The sequence below is a fragment of the Myripristis murdjan genome, chromosome 12 (assembly GCF_902150065.1).
Source record: "Myripristis murdjan chromosome 12, fMyrMur1.1, whole genome shotgun sequence".
NCBI lineage: Eukaryota > Metazoa > Chordata > Actinopteri > Holocentriformes > Holocentridae > Myripristis > Myripristis murdjan.
The window spans coordinates 26,963,610-26,989,085 of record NC_043991.1 but is presented as its reverse complement, the minus strand read 5'-3'; the positions used below and the strand labels follow the sequence as shown (position 1 = coordinate 26,989,085).

Below are 25,476 nucleotides of genomic sequence, written 5' to 3'. Positions count from 1 at the left end.
TTCAATCAATAAAACGATTGTGTACTTTGAATCCTGTACCATTTCCTCAAAGCCTCCAGAAGATGGCGCTAGTTCCTAAACAGCAGTCAGGTGTTTTTTTTTTAAACTTCACTGAAACTGCCGACACGTTGCCGGGTTTCGGTGAGGCTGATTGGAAGATGTGATCCTTAATCATTAATGAGGAATTCCTGCTTTTCCGACCTAAAAATGTGACCCAAGTGAGCCATGCAAATCTGTTACAAAAAAAAAAAAAAAAAAAGTGATGGTCAGGGAATTTACAAGGGAAACAATTTGAGGACATCTGATTTATGAAGCCATCTCACCCAGCCAAACTCGGCCTGGTCAGCCTCGGCCAGCTGACTAAAGCAGCACAGCTAAACACACACACACACACACACAGCCCCCAATTTTATTTACTTTCACTCTCGAATATGTTTGTGTTCTGGTACACGTGCCGTTCATACAGTTTATACTGCAGGATATCAAAAGATAAATCTAAATGTAATGGTGATTTCATGTGAAATCAGGAAAATCACACTCAGTGTGTACCGAGATGAACCTCAGGTTATCAAAATCAACATGCATATAAGTTATATTCTTACTTTGTGGTCATGGATAGGATCTAATACTGATTTATCATGAGTTTTTGAAATAATACATTATGTTACCTCAGACACTGGAGCTATTGGCATCAAACAATTATTATGCATTTTATTTAAGTTAGTAATTTACTTATTCAATCCAAACACATCAAGAAGTTGGAGCGTCTTTTTTTGTCATAATTTTCTTTAATATTCACCAAATAATCACAATTGATCGAGTGACTTGATCGACTGGGTGATTTTTTTTTTTTTTTTTTTTAATATAACCTGCTGGGCATGGAAAGTGAGTGAACTATTGTGAGAGCGCCATGCAGAGGAAGATTTAAAGCGCCACCCAAGTGTAACTTGTTGACCTCCACCCCCAGGCGTGGCGTCACGTTGGAGGAGGGATGCTACCTTAAATATGGAAAAGCCACGCCGCGCTGCGAGCTGCGCACACTTCAGCCAAACACAAAACCACCGCTTTCTCCAAGATGGACCGAGGCTTGCTGTGACCGACTCTAGCGCGATATGAGCTTCCAGTGCTACTTTCTACGTGTTATTTGCAGAATCGGAGAGGCTTCACTAAACTCCTGCGAGATAGTTCCAGTCAGGGCTTAGTTTTTTCTTTTTTTTTTTTTTTTGGATCACTTGCTTCGTTTTATCCACGTTGAAAAGCGCGACTGAGCAGGAGAATACTGTCAGAATCGGACGTGGTTGCTCCAAGAGTTTGCCGTCTTTCTCGCCAACTTCAGCCGAGCACGCCCGCCGGAGCTTGACGCTTCTTGGATCATCTTTTGGAAGACAACGCTTGGCAACATGACTTCAGACAAGAGCAAGTGAGTTGATCATGTGTTTCCACGTCAGAGTGCTCACTGGTGTTTGATGGCGACCACTTAACCATGCGGGGCAAGTTTGCCTCGTTCCTTGTCAGGTGAAACCGGGTAAACTTTGGTATCAAGTGAGTGTCGCTCGCCTCCAGCGTGAAACTTCACTGGACGCGTCCGGCGAGTTAACCGGCGTCATTCGAGCAACATGCTTGTGCGTAAATCTTTGGCTAATTTGGGGTTGCATGGCACCTGATGACACTGGGTGCGCATGCCTTCTGTGGAATTATGTGAACGTTTGGTTACATTAATAAAACCCCTCATTCATTGAAGTAACACAATAATTAACGCAAAGCGGCTCCATAAGCCACAGTCGCCATGCCGCTGTGTGGCTGTGACAGGCCGGTAATCTGTTTCCAAGAACCTGTCATTATCAATTAGACGGACGCGGGTAGCGCAAGTGAGGTGGCACATGTTATAGTTTGCTGTGCTGAAATTCAGAACTTGTGTTAGCCAATGTGACCCCCAACTTTCACCCAGCATGTGCTCGAATGGCTTGGCATCCCCAAAGTTATAGTTTTTAGCGTGGGCCGGCGTGAGCGGCCACGCATTGTGTTGCGCAACGACGGGGATGCCAGCGCCGCAAGAAATTAGACGTCACGGTGACAATCCGGTGCGTCAGTTTGTGCGCTCCTGTAAGCGCTTTCAGCCTGAACTGCACGCCTGGATTCCTCTGCGGATCCATACAGTCCTCTCTTTTAATTCTGCAGTGATTGTGGTTAAAATGCATGGCGTTTGTGGTCTTAGAATTACGTGGAAGTGTTTGCACTAAACTGTAGTATCAGTGTGTTTCTTAGCCCTCAGAAGATTTTCTAGGTGGGGCACAATCCCTGAAAGCCCTAAATCCCCCTCAAAATAGTGATTAGTGAAACCAAGAGTAGTTGACAATTGCTTTCAGTGATTTCACCATTACCTGGGTGGGGGCCTCCCTATACAATGGCTGCAGAAACTTAAAAACAGAAAAAACAAGATGGGTAAGGAAAGAAAACTTCCTTGTGTCTTTGTCTTTGGAGTGATTATGGAATCTTTGCAGAATGGGGAAATGGCATCCATTTACCTGCAACGTGCGATTCTTCCTCTTCTTACAATCTGGAATTCCTGTTGCACATGAATGCGCTTTTGTACCATGTAACATGTGCGACATCCACGCTGTCATTTCTTCACACCAGCTCGCACGTTGAGAGAGGAAATTCCACGAGTCAGGATGTCAAAGGCAGTCTTTCAGTTACATGACTAAGCACTGCATGAAGAAGTACCAACATGATACCCTTGGCATGTATTCATAGTCACTTCTCAATTAATCCATTTGTCATTGTGAGGTTTTTTTTTTGACAACAGCCAATTATGTGTGAGAATATTCCAGCTACTACGACTGCCATATTGCAGTATGTAAAATCACCAACTCATTGGCTCTTGAGACTTATACGAGATGAGTACATTGCCATCTAATGGTGCACCGTGCTGGGATCCTGAGGCTGAGTCCAGGCCCCTCTTGGTGGACCTGGCTGGTGGTGGGGGGTTGGATGCGTCACTCTATAAGGAGATGGGGATGATCCCTGATCCTGAGCTGCTGATCCTGGCTCCTCACGCACCGACAGGTTTATCTAACCCCATGAGGTCACCAAGAGCAGGAGAGAAGTGAGAAGTTCACCCCAGACTTGTTACCCGTGTGTTGCAGCTGGTCGCCGTGACCCACCCCCACTTCTTATTATTAATCGGGCAAAGCAAGTCATTCCAGGAAATGAAAACGGAGCTCAAGAAGCTTTCAAGCATTTACAGTCACATGAATGAGGAGTTATAGGTTCTCTGAGCCTGTCTGCCAAATCTGTGGATATACATAAACAGTGTAGATTGCACTGTTTGTTCCTAAAGCGATTATTTTGCCCAAGATAGTATATCAGCACATAAAACAAGTGAATGATGTTGCTGCTGCCTGATTTTCAACGATCAGATTAGAGGAAAAAAAAGTCAAACCCCAGATAAGCTCATCGGTGTTTTGAGTGAATCCTAGCAATTGTATTTCTCAGTCTTAACTCACTACTGGTGCCCTTTACTGTCATTAGATTTGTGTTATTGTGTCTTGCATTGGGCCAATACAGCAGCAACACTCTACTGCTCTGTGGAGAGTTTTCTTCTTTGACATCATCATATGTTGGACTTCTGGCCAAATTTGTAACTGACAGATTTAAACTCATTTCCTTGCTCAACTTTACACCAATAATACCATCACTCCCATCCCAAAGACATACCAATAATGCCTTTGAGGTGGAGGTTATGTGGATTCTCTCCTGAGTGCTTAATGCAGAAGCCTGATGTGTGCAGCAGTGTATGGATTCTGTTGTGTGAGTTTTGTGTTTTCCACCATTGTCCAAGTAAGATTGATACCAGATCTGCATCCCTTGAATCCCCTTCACTACAATTTCCCCAGATTTTACACTGCAGCACACCCTTTTGCAAATCATGCAGGGCTACTAAAGATTTCAGAATCTGTCTTTGCCTGAAACAGCCACCTTATACTGTTCTGCTTCTGTGGCTAACAAAGTTGTCACCATTCATGATCCACAGAACTGATAATTGGCTGTGGTAAGCAAACATTTCTCAACTCTTTTCCGGCAGAGAGACTGCGTCACTCCACCCAATTCAAGTCATCAAAACATGACAGTGCTGCTGCTTTTAGGAAAACTAATGTGCACAACTTTGAGGTCTCCCCAAGTTAATTCTAATATTGCAGTGAAATGAATAGAATCCAATGGCTTGATAAAAGGCAGGAAGAAAATATCAAGAGAACTGAAATATGACAAAATAGGAAAAAAAAACATGAACATTAAGTGTATGCATTTTGTATATATGAGGCCTAACATGCAAAACCATTGGTGTGGTCCTTTTTTAAATACTTTTGATGTATCTATTCAGGAATTTATTCTTAAGCACCCCATTTTAACTTCATTCATACCATATGATTTTTTTTTTTTTTTTTTTTTTTTTTGTAACATGAATCCAAATGCTTGATACTTTTGACACTACATCACCTCAGGACGTCCTGTGCATCACAACCTAGTTTCTGTACCGGTCTCAGTTGTGTTGATATGCACACTCACTCAGAACAGGAATGCCAAACCCTCCACATGTCTCCTGCACCCCTGGGTGTCTGTGTGCGGCCTGTGTTGTGCAGTATGCTCCTCATAAGGGACTCCCTGTCAGAGCACTCAGCGTGGAGTGATTAACGGGGTCCCACAGACTTGGTATAGCCAGCAGAAATCCTGCAATATGAGCCACCCTCACTCTCATGTATGGCTGACGGTATTCTAAAGGCCCTCTCACTATGTTATGTGACCTCACCCCACACACACACACACACAGTGGTGGAAAGAGTACTACAAATGGCTACTCAAGTAGAAGTAGTGTTACTCTGCTGATGTTTAACTTCAGTAGAAGTTCTGCTGTAAAAAGTGTCTCATTTAAAATGCACTTGGAGTAAAAGTGACTGAGCTCCTTTTTTCCAAAACAGTAACTGTGTTAGCTGTGGTCTTTTCCATTCAGTCAGAAAAGGAGCAGAGAACACAGTTCAAACTACATTCTTTTAAAGGTGCACTGTGCAAAATTGTCGAGGGTTGATTGAAGTGAGGACCCTGGCCAGCTCACTGATACTATTCCTCTTTTTTTCCCACTTATTTCACATTTCTGCCAGGTGAGTCTAAATGGTCCTCGCTTCCATCGACCATCCGCAGTTTTTCCATCACGCAGCTTTAATTGGAAATTTGGAAATGAGAAAAAGCAGAACCAACCAAGTAGAGGCATGTTCCTCTTCTCATCTTTGCTGACTGAGCTTTTATTGTGAAAGGTTCCACAATCGGTCATTGATCATTTGTTCTCTGTAATGGATCTGATTTATAATGTGATGGACAATACTCAAGCAAAAATGCACTGTAGTAAAAGTCAAATTGGTGACATAGGTGTACAAGTATTGTATTGTAGCGGTGTTGTATCCTTCAACAATATTGGCCTAAAATAAGCACACGCCACTGTTGTGCACTGAGTAGCACACATGCTCTGTCTTTCTGTCTGCTGTTGCAAAGAGACGTTTTCTCCTGTCTTTTCATCAACACCGAACTGAATAAGGCCTGACCCTGCTCCGGCTGACGCGTCCAAAACTGTTTTTGGTAAAGGTTAAATCCTTCACAACAGGCAACAGAGTGACAAAAGCAGCTCCCTGTAGCTGATTGTCCTCTGGGTACATGGTGTCCTGTACCGAACGGAGAAGATGCAGTACGCGGAGAACAGTGGGACACCATGACTCGTAGTACAGCTCCCTAATTTCCCTCATAAAGACACACAATGCAATCTCGAGCTGAATGACGGCTTTGATCCCCCTCCGCACTCCGCCGTGTGGGAACTCAACCTGTTTTCTCTGCCGACAATAGAAAATACAAGGGAGGGCACAGAGGCTAGGTGAGTGTCGGTGCATTATCATTGCTGGGGAGGGTGGCACCGAGCCAGCCCCGCTCCTTGTCACTTGTTTGATCTGGCTGCTTGATGGTTGGACATTATGCCTGCTATCAGCGTTATACCTCTATCTCTCCCCGGGCCAGATATGAATGGATAAGGCGGTTCACTTGGGAAATGCAGATGAGCTTGCAGGGCTATCAGAGGAACAAGTCACATCCTTCCTGACTTTGTTTATTTAGCAGTTTGTGTACACTGCTCCCAGCCCCTCATTTTTCTAGCTGTGTCATGTCAGTCAGGGATTGTTTAGTGGGAAATGGGAACTGTCCACACGCATATCGCCATTATTGATAGAGATTGCATCAAAAATATTTTTATTTTCCAGTAACTTTTTCCCACACTACTGTTGAAGTAACCAGGCGTATTGAACTCGTTCCTCCCTTTGCATGGCCTCTCATGCAGTATAGCGAAAAACCATTTATTGACTGTCAGACTTATCTGCAGAAAGGCTATCCAACCTGTCTGTGTTTGAGAAGTCGTCTGAGCCAATGAAACAATTACTTTTGTAAGCCTCAGGAGAAGAACTTTTTTTTTTTTTTTATTTCAGTGATGAACATGCATATATTCGCTTCCCTCCCGCTTTGTGTTCACAGAGCAGGGCTAGTTACAGGCCTCTCAGAGCCAGGATTAGCCTCCAGTTTGCTGGAATGGAAGAGCCACATTCTTCCTCGTAACCTTCCAGGAAGACATGTCAGTAGTTTGACGACTAAAGGAAACTGCAGGTCATGTTGCCTGGAGAAGACGGGGCTCTGACACTGGGGACGTGACGCTCAACTTCAGACCTTCATGCTCAAGGAAACCGAGCACGGCTGTCAGTTCACAAATGCAGGTCTTGCTTATCATGGTTTGGCTGTGCAATTTATAGGCCTGCTTGCACACACTGAGAACTTTTTTTTTTTTTCTTATGCAATGGATTTACACCCAGTGTCGATGTGGTCTGGAAGTCTGTGTGTGGGAGTGCATTATAGTAACAAATGGTAATGCACTTGGCCTTTTAACTGAAAGAGCAAAGTTTGCCAGGTGAGCTGATTCACTGCTTTAAACTCACTGTCCCTTTTTCATATGATGAATATTACAAGCAGCAGTGCGGACAATAGAATATGCATGATGATCATGAAGTTTGAAATAGTGTTGTTGCTTTAACTGCACCATGTGTGACTGTCTGTCCTCTTTAATTGTAATGCCACGTCAGAGTTTGATAAGTCCAAAATGAAAGAGCGAAATAATCTCTCAGGCTAATATTCAGCATTGTGGGTGGTTGAATAAGAAGGTGCTGAATAGCAGTAATTATGAGGATTGTGTTTCATGGTAACCAGAATTTGACCTTATGGAGCATAAAAGCTGCTTCCCAGAGGAGGACAATACGTCGATCACTGGACTGTGTCAGGTGAAAACCACACAGTTTGGCTGCATCATATTTGCATCATATTTATTCATTAATTGGTAGTTTTTTTTTGGCATTCAACATTTTAACAGCACAGTATGGACCGTGATGGGACAGATGTTGCGGAAAGACATGGACTGACAAGCAACAAGTCGTCATAAATTGGACTTAAACTTGTCATATTCTTTTCAAGTATGATCTCCCTGATTAATAACTTTTCTTTTTTTTTTTTTTAATTTGCAGGATGGAGGATGAAGCAGTCCTGGACAGGGGAGCGTCTTTCGTCAAGCATGTGTGTGACGAAGAGGAAGTGGAAGGTGAGTGCAGCCATTAATTCTGGCACACTACCTGCTAATAGACATGTTTGTCTCCTTGTCTCCTTAAACTAAAGCCTGCCTTTCCACATAAATGCATAGCTCTTCAACTAATGATTTGCATGAGTAATATCAAAGATGTACAGTTTAAAACACACACGACAAAACTCTTTACATGAGATTGCTGGGGGTTACAGGTAAAACTCTACATGAAGATGTTCAGTGCTGTGATGCTGTTTAGTTCTGGCTGTTGGCTGAAGTCGAAACATTCACTGGGAGCCACCCAAATGTAATTGCACAATGGCATTCCTATTTTTCCCGCACTCAGACGCCTACTTAAGAGTGCACACAAAGAGAATCACATCCGAGTTTGGTTTTCATGCATATTACAGCATTAGCCGCAAGATCCTCCACTTCCCCGCAAGAGGCCGTGGAGGAAATCCCTACCATTATTCAAATGCACGAGACACGTTTCAGGCTTGTGCGGTTCAACGGAACGATAAACACACAGCCGCTTTACAGAAAAACTTGAGTTAAGCCTATCATTATTTGTGAGTGGAAGCACCGGTTAGGCTCATGTCCGCGTTCACAGTTAACTGGGGGATTTGAGCCATCAGAGATAGCCGTTTTACAGTCTCTCTCTCTCCCTCTCTCTCTCTCTAATTACTTCCTGGACACATTGAGTCATCATTTCCTGTATGAGCTGCTGTGCAGGAAGTAGCTGGTATTTATTTCAATCCAAATTCCTCTGTCTGACTAAAGACACTCACCTTCCTGACTGTGCATTGAGCAACAAACTGCCAATAGTCCCTGAATAACTTTTGTTTGCTGCAGCTTCACACTTATAACACACAAAGTGGCAAGCGGCCTAATCACCGCCAGTCATACATTTTGCACACCTACTCAGTGTCCACCTCACATAACCAATCCCCACGTTGTTTTTGCTCCTCCACTGTTTATACGGATTACCAGCATGCAGGATTAATGTCATTTCTTTTGGATGCTGTGTGTGTGTGTAATCTGAGCCTCATTCCTTGTGTTGCGGCAGGTCACCACACTGTGTACATCGGCGTGAACGTCCCCAAGAGCTACCACCGGAGGAGACGCCACAGACGCAAGTCCAGCCACAAGGAAAAGAGAGAGCGGGCGGAGCAGAGCGTGGAGGGCTACAAGTCGGACGGGGAGAACGCGGACGAGAGCACGCCCAGCATCCTCAAGCCTCTCAGTGAGTTCTGATATCACTAATCACTAACTGACGAATCCCCGTAGAAGTCAGTCACTTGGTATTCACATGAGCAGTGGAAATTCCCGAGAAATCAGTGCAGTCAGTTGGGTTAGGTCCAGCGGCATTCTGCGAATCACAGTTCACAGGATATCGGCGCCCCTGTAGTTAAGGAGGTAGGCGTTCAAGTGCGGCGTCTGGAGAGCAGGGTGGGGTGGGAGCCAAGGAAGGAAAAGATCACCGGGCAGAAACCTAGTCCACTGCCTCAGGATTAATGAAAAGAGGGAATGGAAAAAAAAAAAAACGGCCAAGTGGGTACAATGGCAAATAAACGAAATAAAAGGGAGACAGTATCTGCGAGTGTGGTCACCATGCCGCTAAACAGTCTGGATTTGTGAAAAGAAAAGGCACTCTCAGAAGCTAAAAGTCCAACTGACAAATGTAATAACTTGTGCAAGAGACGGGGCGGCTCAGAGCGAACGTTGAAGGTATCAGTGATCAATTATAAAGCGATGACAGACGGCGTTGAGAAGAGCAATAACAGAACAAGCTCCTTACAAGAATGTCTTTCAACTCCAATGGCTTGTCCAGTCGTCTGAGGAAAACAGTCTGAAAACAAGCAAGCAAGGGCCAAAAATCGACTTAAAAAGACATTTATGGGAGAAATGCACTTACTGAGACAGGTGGATCCCGCCCAAATTTTCTGTCGACGGGAGAAGCAGAATATCAGATGAATGCCGGCCCACCGAAGGAACGGGAGATGCAAAATGCACCAACACATACAAGACACATTGTAAGCCCCAGGGCCTAATGGAGTTCCCTGGGGTCTGTGCATGAGTGCACCAGATGTCCTGAGAGTTTTATGGAAGCTTATAAAAGGAGCATGTTTGGAGCAAGTAATCCCCAGATCATTGTCCAGAGCAGGAGGAATTCTAATTTCAGTCGAGAAAGTCTTTACATATACTGGGTCAGTTTCAGCCCATATGCCTCCTGAGTGCAGAAGGATGGATTTCCTTTATTGTTGTAGCACATCAGCCAACAAACTAGAAAAGAACAAGCCGGTGCGAAACACTCCCAACATCAGGATTTAGCAAAGTCATGGGCTCAGAAGGCTCCACACAGCCCTCTGTGGATATCACTTAATTCTTATTATTTTTTTTAATGTTAGAGCACCAGTACTCACAATCTGGTTAAACCCATTTCCAAGACATAATTATGCATCACAGCATTGGAATTTACCTTAGCGCAGCGCTTGCCTGGAAACCGGCGTGATGGGATTGAGCCTCTCCTTTAGTGTTCATTATGATGATGGAGGCGATCATCGGAGCGTGAAAACCTCGTCGTTGGTGGGAAAAGGCTGCAGGTCGGGATTTGCCACCGATCAGGTGTGTACGGGCAACGTAGCGGCAGCACTCGTGTGAAAAGGCTGCTCGCCAAGTTGCAGAGTAACCTTAAACAAACTAGTTACGCGGTGAAGTCATGTAAATCAACAGTCATCTCTATAAATAGTTATGGCGATGATATCAGTCAAAGATTCTGCATCAGTGAACACTGGTTTTAGAGAAAGCCTGTCATATGAGAACATAAAAAAAATTTGGATTTCATGGTAAAAACAAAATGGTAAACAATATTATAGCAATGTTAATTAAACAATGTAGTATCATGCATTTCTGGGTCCATGTTGTTCCTAAGTCCTGTGGATAGGTGGCCATCATGTTAAGATACTTCCAGTGCACTTGAGTGGAAATTTGATGTTGGTCCCTAACAACCAGAGAGTCATTTATTTATTTAAATAACATTAACTTAGGCAGATGATAATTCAAAATCTCACTTTAAAGCAAAATCTGGACAAAGCACAAGTGCATACAGGACAGGACATAAAATGTACATCATGTGAAGTAAAAATCCTGAAAGGAAGTTATGAAGTCTCAGTTTAAAGTCCTTTTGTCAAGGCATTCTCATGCAATCGCCATTTAAACTCTGTTTGAGCTTTAGGTACAGCAAAGCAAACAAGAGCAGCGGGACCTCGGACGATACTCGGCCCCATAAATCTCCACAAAATAATAATGGCTTCTCTCTATGAGTCACTGTTGTGAAGCCACACTCACCAGCCACACAGGGAGAAGGCCATCACAGAAGAGGCAGAAATACCTCCACTGACACACCTTCCTCACCCACACTAACCTTTCGAGTAAAGGGGAGTGAGTGCAAAATCTTAAGCAACATCCTTTGAAAAGGCCCGATTGGTAGCGCAGATAATAAACCAGGAAATTGCAAGGTATAAAAAAAACAGCTTCCAGTGCTGAGTGAGAACAACATTTCAAGTGAAGTACAGCGAGCAAGACGCTTATCTGAAAACGATGGTGGAATATGGCATTTTGTTAGATTTGTTGTTGTTAACCGCGCCTGCCCTCTGTGTTCAGGATGCAAAATTAGCCCGTTCCTGGATTAATACCCTTGTCAATCAAGGGTTTAATTGCCCTGTTGGCAGTGCTGAGCATAGATCCAATGTTATCAGGGCAAGAAGAGGGAACCATATACTTTTATAACGGATTTGTAATGAGTGTAAAAATCAGATGAACATCATTTTAATAGTTTTTTTTTAGTGAAAATGAAAAAAACAATGATGTAAAAATGATGATTCCCACTAAAATAATTTATTATATCAAAATTGCAATATCTGTAAATGTAATGGCACTAGTGCTGTGTGAGGGTTGTGGCCCTGTAGTGAACAGATTTATTGTTAGTGTGAGTAACTCGATGAAAGCAGCTTTGATTGGTGTTTTCCAGTTTCCACACATAAATCAATCTCATACTCAGCAAAAAAAAAAATAAAAAATTAAGAAATTAAAAATCCAGAAGCATAGTATGATTAGCTGATAATATGTTGCCAAGATGTCCCTCAGCAACTTAACGAGCAAAGATCACATCTTTGTTCATGCTGATGTCGCATTAAGCTGCCGGTTCACAGACTCTGCGGCAGACAGCCACTCGGGTAATCCTCTCACACGGCTCGCTCCTCCACGTAATCCTCCTCTCCGAGTCATGCTCAAGTGTAAACCTGCCCGTGTGCTTAGTCATCTGAAGAGGCCATGATGTGATAAGAGTTTAGCTCACATTAATCTCTATCTGATTACTGCGTCAGTCGGGGCTCGATCTGATGGTGGCACCACCGCGATCAACGTTGGTCAAGCGGAGAAACGTCATATTACTGTGTTCTGGCTAGTTAGGGCTGCTGTGTGTGGCTTTTGGTTCTTGGTTTTGATCGTAATGTTCGACATGAGGCAACATCTACGGATTGCTAGTTTTCATTTTGGGCCACTGATAGGACTTTATTTTTGTTGGCCATCTCACAACACAGAGGAGGCATTGTTCCATCTAGATACAGGATATAGATACAGGATTCATTGATATGAGACGTTTGCTAGTCACCATGGCACAATTACAGAGGAGCAATGCAGAAAAACATGAAGAAATTGTATTCATGTCATAAATCCCAGATGAAGTTGATTTGTGTCGTCGCTTCAGACCTGGCCTGTTCCAGTCCTCGCAGACATTCGCAAATCATTTCGAAATCAGTGTCCTTGAGTTGCCCCGTAGCATTTTTGATGTGTATGATCCAAACACGCCAATACTTCTGCAAATACAAACAAACAGCACTGTTGCCTGTTCACCCGTTCCACAGAGTCCTTATCGGACCGTTCATCAGCAGGCGGAGGGACACAACTGGAACTAAACTAAACACTGGAGCAGGGCCGAGGCTCCTGGAGTGAACTGTGGCTCGCTCTTTACGTTTACCCACCGCCGCCGCCACCACCACCGCTCTTCCTCCATCCCCACTGTATCTCTGTGGACGATCTGAACTGTAAACAGCCTCGCATGGTTGAGTGAGAGGGCAGGCCTCGCTGTATCATGAAGCCCGAGCCACTGTTGGGATAAACAGTTCTCTCCTGTCAGGCAGCAAACCACTTCACTGACCCCCTGCAGAGACCTTCATGCTGACTCAGCTACTTCTTCTTTCCTGAGAGACGGGTCAGCCAGTTATGAATAATTTAAGTGCATCATAAGACGCGGATTGACCTCAACTCTGAAATGGTGTCGATGTATTTTGTGTTTCGCAATCGCAGGAAGAGACTAAATGCCCTTGCTGGTGCCTCCATATGCCCCCCTCACACACACACACACACACACACACACACACTTTGCCTCTCATTGCCCTAACCCTAACCCTAACCCCAACCCTAACCCTAGTAATTGTTGCCATCATTGGTTAAGGTTACCCTAACCCTAACCCCAACCCTAACCCTAGTATTTGTTGCCATCATTGGTTAAGGTTACCCTAACCCTAACCCTAACCCTAGTATTTGTTGCCTTCATTGGTTAAGGTTAGCCAATCAGAGGCAGAGCAGGGGTATGCTGGATGGTATAGAGGCCCCAGCAAGGGCATCGAGTCTCTCTTTCGCAACAGCGGCACACTGGATTGGTAGACAAAGGATGCTTACAATAGCAACATATGACATATAATAACAACTTAGATGACGGCCAGAGGGTTTTATGTATGTGTGTGTGTGTGGGGGGGGTGCAGGATAACATGCGCCAAGCAAAGCCCCAACTCAAAACACACACACAAACACACACTCCCGGACGGCGCGCACACAGAAACGTCCACTTGTTGGTTTTTCCGCTGTTTTGCCCTCCAGCTAAATCCCCTTAATCCTGTTGATTCTGGCAAAGCCCGTGAATCTGTCCACTTAAAGGTTGTGTGTAACCACAACAAAGCCCCGGTTTTCATTGATAACACTCGTTGTGCGACTTAAGAGGTGAATGATGTTGTGTACACCGTGCGGCGTCGATAAGTGCCACGTTAAAAGTCAGGTCCTTGCGGGTCAGACGGCTAGCTGAAGGGCAGGCGGAGGCCCCTCGGCCCATGTGGAAGCACTCATGGCCTCTTGTCTTTCCGTCTCGGTCCCAGTGGTGGATCTATTTGATGTCTGGCCCGCGTCGTCATGGCTACCCTGCGGGACGGACAGAAACCAAAACGCCTGTCATCCAGAGATGTTCCCGCTGTTTCCGAGACATGCTCCCACTGTTTACCTTGACTTCCATTTAGCTCAACCGTTGTTAGACAATCTCGGCAGAGCAGCTCTAACGGCACTATTTTAAAAACAACTATTCTAAATAAAGCTTTAGTGTGCTGCGCGGGGATTACAAGGCCCGCTCGCTGTTACCTTGTGGAGGTGTCCACCTGCGGAGTCCTGGCCCGCATATTAACACAAAGCTGCATAAATAGACTCACGGCTTAGTGTCCACTTTGTCCCGGCACCTCAGGGTTGCACAACACTTTTACTTTCCTGGAAGTGTTAACAGCCTATAATGGTTCTCCTTACGAGTCGTGCGCTTAGACGGCTTGGACTTGACCCAAGAAATCCCGCCAAGACCAGTTATCTTTTCTCTTTTTTTTTATTTCCATGTGGTTCAGGAGGGGTGAGGGACCGGGAGTTGGAGTTGTGATCGGGGTGTTTGGATGTGGAGTGATGGATGGATGGATATTCGCAGGTCAGGCTCTGTGACGCAGAGTCTGGTCACACCGCTCTGCAACGTGTTGGCAGCACGAGTGCCTTGTTAAGTGTGTTGTAGAAGGAAGTACGAGTTTCCTGAGCCTCGTTCTAAACGGTGTGGTCATGATGGAGGAGTTGTTCCTCGCGAGGAGGGCGTGTCATCAGTCTTTCCTGACAGCTAAAGTCCCAGCAGAAGCCTCATGGGTTAAAGTTTTCCATCTCAAAGGAATTACATCATATAAAATACAGAGGCGCTGTGTTTGAGGGCCTTGTAGATGGTAATAAAACTCTTTGGACGTGTGTGTGTGTGTGTTTGTCAAGCCGGCTGAAAACATACATGACACATCCACACATCACTGCTTATCATTTGAAACACCTACTGCTCTAACTTTGCAGAGCTTTCAGATGAAGCACCTGACTACCGGCAGTCATTTAGAGTCATGTTTGACTAAAAGTTAATTAAAAAATATTTGGCATGTTTTATTTTTTTCAGTGCATATTCTGTGGAAATCCATGTTCCTGAAAAGTTCATGACTATGAGGACTGTATGTTTTTTTTTCACTGCAAAAAGATGCAGAAAAACACAGCAAAAACAGATTAACAAACTAATGATTTTAGCTCAAGTAATCAAATTTAAATTGTTGTTTCAAGCGTTACAGTTAAAATATGTGCACATGTCAAGGAGGAAGCTTGTAAATCAGCCTTCTTCTTCTTCTTTTATTTATTTTGCATAGGATTTAGTGTGGCTTTTATGAACTAATTTGTAAAAATGCATGAAAATGCGGGTTAGCAAAAGTCTTTTGCATAAATCGTCTTGTTCTGTCTGTCGTTTTCGCGTCACTAACGGTCCAGAGAGCCGATGCAGCACTCATCCAATCCCTAAGTTGTGCAAGTCACAGATCAGATGACAGCTATTAACTTTTATAACAGGTATGATTGTCTTATGTTGACTTTCACAACAGTTATGTCATCCCACCCCTTTAAACTCCCTGTTACTTAATTCACACTGACCACAGGCCCAGGAATCTGATACAGCCACCACACACATTCCTGGTGTATCTGAAACGCCACAGCAGTGATTGAGCGTGCTTAAACAACAGCAGCATGAGCCAAAGCTGATGCTGGAATCTGATGGTCAGTTTGGGATCCTTAAGGTATCTGAAAAAGTTAAGATGGCTTCCTGGCAGGGATTATTCGGTTTTTATAACCAATGTGTTCCAGTAAAATTCAAAAAAATGACCTGCACTCAGAAAAATTTTCCATCATGATGTACAATACCGCTAGTACAATACAGCCAGGCGGTTCGGAGTGCGGATCACATTGAACTTGAATTTGCCAAGCTGGGATTGACATGTTGGTTGCTGCTTGTCTCTGTCCTCAGTTTCCCCCGCGGAACGGATCAGGTTTATCCTGGGAGAGGAAGATGACGGCCCCCCTCCTCCCCAGCTCTTCACCGAGTTGGACGAACTGCTGGCCGTGGACGGACAGGAAATGGAGTGGAAAGAGACAGCCAGGTGAGCAACCGAGCACGGGTGGAAGTCAGTCAGGTGTGCCGTCTCTCACACAGCACCGCTCACCCACCGGCACGCTGACCCCCCCCCCCCCCCCCCCCCCTCGCGCGCTTTCTGCAGAAAACACGATGATGCCCATGCCTCGCTAAGTTAACCTCACTTTCCCTCCTGGCGTGCAGTCTGTCTGTGCCCAGTCCTCTGCAGTCAGGTACCGCTCCCAGCAAGGATGCACTTGAAGAACTCCCCATGACATTTACATTGAGCACGGAGCCGCGCCGTGTTTCTGTACAGTTAAAGTGTTTCCTGCCTCGGTGCCCTTGTGCGTTTGACGGGAACACATCCTTTATAGATAGAATTGTGTTTTGCGTGTGCAGGAAAATAGGCCGTCCCCGTCGTGAACTCCCTGCCTGCTCTTATCTGATTGTGCTCGGTAGTACCTGCTCTGTGAGACCAGGAAGCAGCAGAGCCTCCCATAAAGTCCGAGCGAGACTCTGAACACTGAACAATCGAAAGTGCTGAATTTGGATGCCAGATTGTGGATATTATAAAGCTGCTCCATGTTTTTTTTTTCTGTCTTTATGTCTAAAAGAGTTGATTATCTGGCTCCATTAGGTTTACATATAATAGGATTTTTTTTTTTCTTTCTTTCTTGATTTTTTTTTTTTTTTTTTTTTTTTTTTTTTGCATGAGTCATTGCTCCTGGAAGTGGTTGAGCAACAGCCATAGCCAGTCCTGCAACCCGATCAACATGGTTTTAGTGTTGCAGGTGAAAGGAGGGACATCTTAGCCAGTGAGATGGGTTTTTATTTCTCAGGGAGTCAGTCCTGTGTGCAGTGGGCCTGCGCCAGACTGATGCGGCTTTTAGGAATAAATGGGCTGCCTGGTGTGCGTTGTTCGTAGGGAGATAGCCTTTCAGGTGGAGCACCCAGGTTTGTTGATAGAAATCTGTCCTGCTGACGTGACTCCCTGCCAGCAGCAGGAGTGCTGTTTCTTCTGTTTGGAAGTGAGGGCCATCAAGGGGAAATAACATTTCTTCTATAAAATCAACATATTCCATTAGTTTAATTGTAGCATGGTTTTAAGTATCACATTATTTGACCCTAACAGGCCCCTCCGCATATGGTCGTCTTATAAATGAATGCAGAAATTAAGTAATACAGTAAGAAATGATGTTAGTCTTAGTAAAATATCAGCCTGACAGTGAGCTAACACCAACACAAGAGCTTATAGTGTCAAGCCTGATGCATTTTCACACATGCACACAAGTTGCATGCAATTATTGTGCGATGTTATGTCGCTCACACTCTCTTTCTGTCCCCCTTGGACACAAAGTCACATTAACTGATTACTGACAAGCATTTAATTCTTCTCCCTATCCTCTTGTGGGAAGGAAAAGGTGGGGGTTACATGAAAAGGAAGGTAAACGAACCCCCTGAGGTCGATCTTCTCTCTTTGGCCGGTCTCCTCTCATTGCAGGAGGGCTGCTCACAGGCATGTGGCCCACGGCCAGAGGGTTACTCTATCCCCAGAGGAAACCCCATCCCCTAGGCTCCGGAGAATGGCTCTTTGTCGCAGTGACATGAGAGGCATTATTAAAAAGACAAACCTTGCCCTCAGTCTTACCCTCCGAGTTTGCCTATGTGTGGTCTGAGAGCAGCGCCTTTTTGACGCCGCTCAACATTTTCCCCAGTGGAGCGACTGATTGTATTTTTCGACCCGGTCCTGCATCCCCTATGTTTTTTCCCCATGAACTGTGACCATTTCATAATATGGCGCGGCTGTTTTGTAAAGAGAAGAGAACCCTCCTTGTCGCCTTTTGTTTGCAGCCCTTATTTGTTAGAAAAATGATGAAAAGCCGCTGTTTTTGTGCTTTTGTTTCTATTCTGCAGTGACCTTTACACTCGGTATTTACCTGAAAAAAATTGTTGCCTAACATTTCCAATGCTGATTTTTTCTTTTGCATTTATTTTGCCGCCTGTCACTGTCATACCTGTCACAAATAGGTGAAAAACTGTTTACATTAAATGGATAAAATGTTAAATCCATTCAATTAGGTGAGGGAGAACAAAGCAAAACATGTTTTTTACAAAAACTGAGCAATTTTTGACATTGTCTCTCAGTAGCACAAAAGTGATAGGACAACATTGCTTATTTTATTATTTTTTTCAGGGCACTTTGATGCCTCACCTTACTTGTTTTATCAATGAAAACTGTCCCAATACTTGACATAAACACAGTGCAACAGGCTGCATTAAATTGTTATTATTTTATTATTGCATGTTATTCTTTTTAAAGCCACTCAATGGTTTTATCATAAGACCAAGGTTGTCGGGCTTGTCCTTTTACGCCATTCTTATGTTTTTTTAAATGTTACTCGCAGGTCCCGACACTTGCAGTGCTGTTTCCTGGCAAAACCTGTTAGTAGCAGCGCGAATCGTGCAATTCGCTCAGTGTCTTTCTCTGTCCGCTGTCATTCCCTAAGGTGGATCAAGTTTGAGGAGAAGGTGGAGAAGGGCGGAGAGCGCTGGAGTAAGCCTCACGTGGCCACGCTGTCCTTACACAGCTTGATGGAGCTCAAAACCTGCATTGAGAAGGGCACCATCATGTTGGACCTCGAGGCGACCACGCTGCCGCAGGTGGTCGGTGAGTTGAATCGGCAGCTGGCCCCGAAGTCCGCCACATTATATTCTCATTTTTCTTCAAACCCTAATGAGTAAATCTGCATTGTGTTTTGCCTACAACAGAGATGATCACCGACAGCCAGATTGAGAGTGGCCAGCTGAAGGCCGAGCTGAAGGAGAAGGTCATGTACACGCTGCTGCGCAAGCATCGCCACCAGACCAAGAAGTCCAACCTGCGCTCCCTCGCGGACATTGGGAAGACTGTTTCCAGTGCAAGTAGGCTGTTTTCCAACCAGGAGAACGGTAATGCAGATGCCAGTTTGGTGCAGCCATTTTCTTCCTTTTTTCCAGCTCTCTTATCTCAATCAGTTCTTTTCATATCCACCATGACTGATATTTAACCCCCAGCTCCAGTGATCTCTTATCTTGAGTCATTCTCCAAACTCTTGCGGAAACAGTTCAGTGATGTATGATCAGTCTCAGTCAGAATGATTCTCACCTGTGCAGCAGGAGTAACCACATCCCTTTCAGAGATTTCAAGTAAACATTGGTTTACCTGGTGAAATGGGACTATACAGCTAATAACAGACATCCTGCACAACCAAACCAGGCCCTGATCAGCCTGTTGCACATGTGAGACTCATTTGTTATGGTGGAAAGAGTTACATACATCGCTTTCTTTTTCAGGAGGAGTTTTGGAAATGACTTTTGTCATAAGGTCAATAGAGGGGGTCTTTAACCTGTGAGAGGGTCTTAAATATCAAGGGCACAATACAAGTGCCACTAAGCTGTACCCATGTCAACAGGGTGTAGCTACTGGTCCATTTACCTTGCTTGTAATACTGCAGGAATTGCCTGCTTGTGTGCCCTGCATGGTGGAAAATGTTTTATCACTTATTTTAATATGGTAGAATGCCATAAAGGTACAGGGAGACGCTGTTGGTGTCAAAAACTGAATTTAAATTTTGCTAGTAAGCTCATTATGGTGCATGAAAAGTAAGTGCACACCACCAAGGCTCATCCTAACATGCAGCTATAAAAGCAGCTGCAGGTTTCTCTCAGCAAAATTAAATTGCATTTTTGATGCCAACAATGGCTTCCAGTTTCTTTCTAGCATGACTGTGAGGACCTGTTTGGAAGCCGCTGTTTTTTTCAGTGGATGCCTACTGTTATTGAATGGTTACTTATTGGTCTGAAATAGTATTAATGGTTTCTTTACAAAACCATTAGGACCCCCAAACTCTAACCCACATTACGGCTGGCAACGCATTAGAGGATCAGCAGGGCAGTTAACAGTTTATAGAGTTAGGAGTTTACAGATTCAGTCGACTTGCTCACTGATCTGAACTGCCCTGATTATACAGGGTGACCCAAAAAAATGGGAATTTTTGAAGTGCGTATTGGCAGACATGAGCAAGTGGCAGCACAATTTTTAAAAAATGAAAATTCCATCATTGTTTCTTAAATGGCATGTTTTCAGGTTTCAATTACTATGAATAAAATATTTTTCTTCCATCACTCTTGGTTTTATTGGATTGTTAAAAAGTTCCCGTTTTTTTGGGTCACCCTGTATTAAACATGTCTGATTTTTCTGATTTTAGCATCTGAAAGGGTCCTGAAGTGTCTGTAAACCACAGAGAGCACAGTTTATCATGAGCTCAGGTGGAAAGGCCATTTTAAAAAGTATACATTAATGATCAGAAATTTAAAGTTAATAGTATAACTACAATTACCTTTTATCCTGATTTTTTTGTTTTTCCCCCAGTGCTTATTAATGCGTGATGCATGAATGTGCATGTTAAAACAACATGATTCACGTTACATCACACAGAGTAATGATCAAATGTGTCATGCCCCATACTTCGATTTATGGCTGTAAGACCAAATTATTGTAGAGCTTCTGATGCAGTGTTTTCAAAACTCACTTAAGAGTTAGAAGTCTTCTAGTGTGTTCCCAGCCTTAGTTGATCAAAATTGTGTGCAGTTGATGGACCCTGTCACTGTTTAGTTACTGTACTTTTTACTTTTGAATATACAGTTATTTCTGGGTTAATTCTGTGAGTTTAACTACAATGCAAAATGTGTTATTAATATGCAGCATCTCATACGCTCACCTGAGAGTGTTTGATTAGCCATTTTACTGCTGATGACTCTCACTCTGTTTATCTGCTGCTATCGAATTCTCTCCTAATGTGCATCCTAACACTAACAAGCTGACTTGGAGTTTTCTTCAATAAAAAGACTAATCTTTTTTTTCCTACCTGTGCTTTCTCTCCTTTTCCTGTCCCTCTTTATTTCCCCTTACTTTGGGTTCGCGCTCTGTCTCTGTCTCTGACACGCGGGGTGTCATAGTGCGCAGCCCCCAAGAGCACCCTGTGCCTTCTTTTACTCCCCAAGACTCAGAGGAACCATGTGAGGAGGTTGTTCGGAGCTCCAGCATGGGATACCTCTGTAAGTGAGGTCGTAGCCCTCCCACAGAAAGTAGCGTAGCTGCAACACTAGTGAAATCTAGCGTTTATCTAGGGACAGCACCGGTGACATCGATAATTCCTATGTGACAAAATATATTATAGCGTGCTGTAGGATTATAACCAAAAAGAGCCTGGAAAAAAAAAAAAGAATAGTGCTGTCTAGCTCCCTTTCAGTCCATCCCGGTGATAAGACCTGCGCTAATCTATGCTTTCACGGAGGCAAAGGGGCACAAATTCCATTTTTAATCTTTTTTTCTTTTAATTTGACGACAGAAAAGGATTTCTTTTTTGTGTGTGTTTGCTTCACTAATTATGCAATAACGTCTAATGTACTAACTGAGTCTTTAAGCGGCCAGACAAAGCTTATGTGTCATAGATAGTATTCTTTAGCATTGTTATTGAAAAATTGAAGTGTGAATGGACCTTAATTTAAATGGCTGCATCAAATTGGATTAAGTCCTTGAGGCCCATTGAAGCAGAGTTGTTGCATGCTGTAGCCCAGATGCCCACATAGCATCAGCTTAGCCTGCCAGTATGACCTGCTGGAGTGAAACCAGTCTGCCAGGTTAGCCCAGGCCTGAGGAAGCCGCTCTGATTTGCTGTATGTGCCGATAGCTGTTGCTGCTTACATAGAGGCAGAGGAACTAAGACAGCTATTTCTCCCCGCGCTCCTCCCTCGGCAGTGCTTGAATGAGTGACCATCTGGCATTAGTCCTAAAGCTTAAGCCATGCCACATTTAGCGAGGTCCTGATGTTTCTGATTCTCTTCATCTCCTTTCCTGAAATCTTGCCGGGCGCCTTTCTTTTCTGGGCCTCGCCTTTCATCTCTGCCAAAATGTGACTCCCTCTTGAGGCTCTCCAGTCTTATCTCCTTTTGGATCCTAACCCTCTCTTACCCCCCCCCTGCAGGTAGCCCAACCACTGCCCATCGCAACCTCACCTCCAATAGCCTGAGCGACTTCTCTGACAAACCAGAGAAGGATCAGGTAAATCTTGTCCGTCTCCGTGTGTGTGTCTGTGAGTCTGTGTGCGGAGCCAGGGTTTTCTTTGTGCGAGTCGTTCCATGACCTAATGGACGGCACGTCGGGTCTCCGTTCACCATGTGGCGCTATGCAGGGTCATGCGTTTGGCCGTTTGTATGCATGAGCTGCCACACAGTGACAGACAAGACCCCCGGCTCTCTCCCCACAGGGTTACAAAACCGTGGCCTCAGCAAAACCTCACAATCATTCATCCGTATTATGTGGGGCTGACACTTAGTTTATTTTGGTAGCTGCTGTTATCATGATGGATGTATTATATTTAAATAGGGCACATGGTTCAAAGATATACCATGATACAAATATAACAAAACAGAGATTTTAATTTCCAGTCCATTTTTTGTCAATGTTTCAAGTTTAATCCATAGCAGTTAAAATGTAAATATTGGAATTGCATTGCTAACAAAAGCTAGTGAAAGTGGAAATTTGTCAAAAAAAAAAGTTTGGCCTTTGACATAACACACCAGGCCTTAGTTAATCATCTCCCCACTGCAGGTTGCTTGGTGCTTTTGCATCTCACAGCCTCTGTGTATCTTGCTGAGTCAGCAGTCTAAACCACACACAGTACAGACTTTGAACAGCATTTGTAAAGTAGTAAAATTTTCAAATGCAATTTCACATGCTGCAGTAAAACATTTATATTACTCTAGGTGGTATTGTTGTGATTATATAGCTGGTGGAATCATAATTCCTTTCATTATAACCGTAATTCATGATATTCCTTACATGTATCTGAAGCATCACTGCCATAATACCTTTCATCGTCCTCATGACTCCATGACTTATCTTCATCTCTTCTGCTCTCTGCCCCGCTCTTTGCATCATAACAGCTGAAGAACAAGTTCATGAAAAAGCTGCCCCGTGATGCAGAGGCGTCCAACGTGCTGGTCGGAGAGGTCGATTTCCTGGAGACTCCCTTTGTGGCGTTCGTCCGCCTGCAGCAGGCGGTCATGCTGGGGGCGCTCACCGAGGTCCCTGTGCCCACGAGGTAGACGCCGCTGCACCCCTCAATGCAAAATCACTCCTCTCACTATCAAGATTGAGGTCACAGATTTTATGGATGACGTGTGCAACCACTCATCATTTTCTGCGTTTGTGACCATTTCTTATTCTTACTATTTAGATTTCTGTTTGTGCTGCTGGGCCCCAAAGGCAAAGCAAAGTCCTATCGTGAGATTGGAAGAGCCATTGCCACCCTGATGTCTGATGAGGTATGTTATTACCGTGTTGGATCTGAAACGGGACTCTTTGTTCATGCTGTTTAAAACAAACTGTTGAGGCTGCTCAGAGTATTAATGGATTGTCTTGAGCGTTTAAGAGGCTGCAGGTGCCATATGGGACACAAACCGATACTGATTGCTGTTACAATTTCACACAGCCACTCTTTCTGGGTTTCTCAAACTATAAAGTGATAGAACTGGCGTGCCGGCGAGCTACCTCCATCCTTAATCCTTTAATGTAATAGATCTCATCCTGATTAAACCCGTTGGATTTGCTGTTTGCGAAACTGAGATAATGGGCATGCTGAGATATCTGTTGTAATGAGGTGGCCAATCCTCTAAAGTGGTGCACCCCGCTGTAAGGCTCTGAAGGGTTTTAATTTGTTTTAATTGTAATGCTAAGAGAAATTAAGGACGATGGCCCATATGCTTCCCCACAGTGTACAGGCTTCGATAGCCGCATTACGTTATGTCTGCTTCTCTTCTTCTGGTTGTTATGGGCTCGTTATCATTACTGGCCATCATACAAGTGGATTCATGAATGTATGTCTTTAATAAATACAAAAAGAAAAGCATACAATTCTAGAGAAATTGGCCAGTAAGTTCTCTTATATTCTTGCTGGCAGAGCTGTTGGCGTCAGTGCTGCGAGTTAATAATTAAGGCTCAGTTGCATTCATCAAAACGGATGCAAGGCCCTTCCAGCCGCATCTTCTTTCAAATTCAGATGAAGCACACGGCCGGTGACAGCTAGCCGACCGAACTCATTGATTATCGCCTCTTACGAGCAAAGGCAGGTCGTTAGGACGAGCATTGTTGTCCTCTGCCGTGGGAGCGGAGTGTCTAAATTCTCCGGACGGTGCAACATTAATCTTCACCACAGTTGGCTGGGTCGGTAATCTTGGCAGTGGCAGCTTGTAGCCTGATTATGAAGTTGTGTCTTGAAGTTAAATTTTGTTGTTTTTAGTTAGCCAAGCAAGGCTCGTCCAATAAAACAGTGCGCCGTGACAGTGAGCAGTGTGCTGAACCCCAACACAGCCTGCTTGTCTCTGTAGAAGGAAATAACAGAAATAAATAAATGTAGGAATAAATACATAGACTAGAATATAGATTTGATATGAAGACTATGACTATTTTCTTGCTGATGTGTTGTCTTATTCAATTATGTATGTAGTATTCTCATGGTTATTTATTGATTTCCACGTCTTATTTTTACCGATTAATTTTTATTACTGCCTTTATTTATTGATTTGTTTATTTCGAATTCTGTCATGAAAATATATTTAGCAGTGTGTTCAGTTTCCTGTCGAGTTGCGTTTCCGGGATGTACCTTCACTTCTCCGGACCTCGCAGTGTTTCCAGGAAATGCTCACACAACACAGGCCGTTCTGCAGCACTTAACCCCGAGAGCACCTGGGCTGCAAATTCCCACCGGCCTTAGCTCCGTCCACCCCTATCTCCTGTATGTCATCCCTGCAGGACAGGAAGCATTTTTTCCCAGGATTTCCTCAAGTTAAAGTTTAATCAAACTCTCAGCTCTCCTGTGAAAGTTTGCTCACAGGGACGTTTTTTTTTTTTTTTTTTTTTTTTTTTTATTAGATGAATGTCGGAGCTCGGCCTTCAGTAGGTCAATACTCCTCGTGCTTGTCCCAGCAGCCCCCTGGGGTTCACAGAAATAACAACTCATGACGTGCGCGAGTTTACTTGAGGGCATTGAAGTCTCAGTCATTATTATGGTGGTGAGCGTGGTTGCTATGATTTGTTTTGATGACACATTGCTTGGCTTGGCTCGGTCCAGTAATCAAAATTGAATGGCCTTTGTTCTGCGGCGAATTCCACAATGAGCCACTGTGCTAGCACATTTTCTAGTTTTAAATTACACCCATGTGAGAAAACGACGTGCATAATTTAAAGGCATGTCATGTGAACGATGAATAATGGGCTGATTAATAATGAACTGGTTATGTCTGTGTGTTGGCAGGTATTCCACGATATCGCCTACAAGGCTAAGGACAGGCAGGATCTTCTGGCCGGGATTGAGGAGTTTCTGGATGAGGTCATCGTCCTGCCCCCCGGAGAGTGGGACCCTGACATCAGGATAGAGCCACCCAAGACTCTTCCCTCACCCGACAAGAGGTACACTCAAAAGCCAACTGTGCCCATAGT

The 25,476-nt window shown here is 44.1% G+C and overlaps 1 protein-coding gene across 2 annotated transcripts in view; it reads left to right on the top strand.

Annotated features, from left to right (window-relative positions):
* The first annotated feature begins 991 nt into the window (after positions 1-991).
* LOC115368592 (electrogenic sodium bicarbonate cotransporter 1-like) overlaps positions 992-25,476 on the top strand; it is a 39,939-nt gene continuing 15,454 nt past the window's right edge. The window contains exons 1-11 of one of the 2 annotated variants that reach the window (XM_030064776.1): positions 992-1,420; positions 7,599-7,672; positions 8,718-8,894; positions 15,831-15,963; positions 18,443-18,603; positions 18,705-18,884; positions 20,934-21,032; positions 21,962-22,038; positions 22,923-23,080; positions 23,216-23,303; positions 25,292-25,446. In XM_030064776.1, coding sequence (XP_029920636.1) covers positions 1,401-1,420; positions 7,599-7,672; positions 8,718-8,894; positions 15,831-15,963; positions 18,443-18,603; positions 18,705-18,884; positions 20,934-21,032; positions 21,962-22,038; positions 22,923-23,080; positions 23,216-23,303; positions 25,292-25,446 — 1,322 coding nt within the window. In that variant the 5' untranslated portion in view covers positions 992-1,400. The remainder of the gene's footprint in view (positions 1,421-7,598; positions 7,673-8,717; positions 8,895-15,830; positions 15,964-18,442; positions 18,604-18,704; positions 18,885-20,933; positions 21,033-21,961; positions 22,039-22,922; positions 23,081-23,215; positions 23,304-25,291; positions 25,447-25,476) is intronic. The other variant, XM_030064777.1, reaches the window with a different exon arrangement.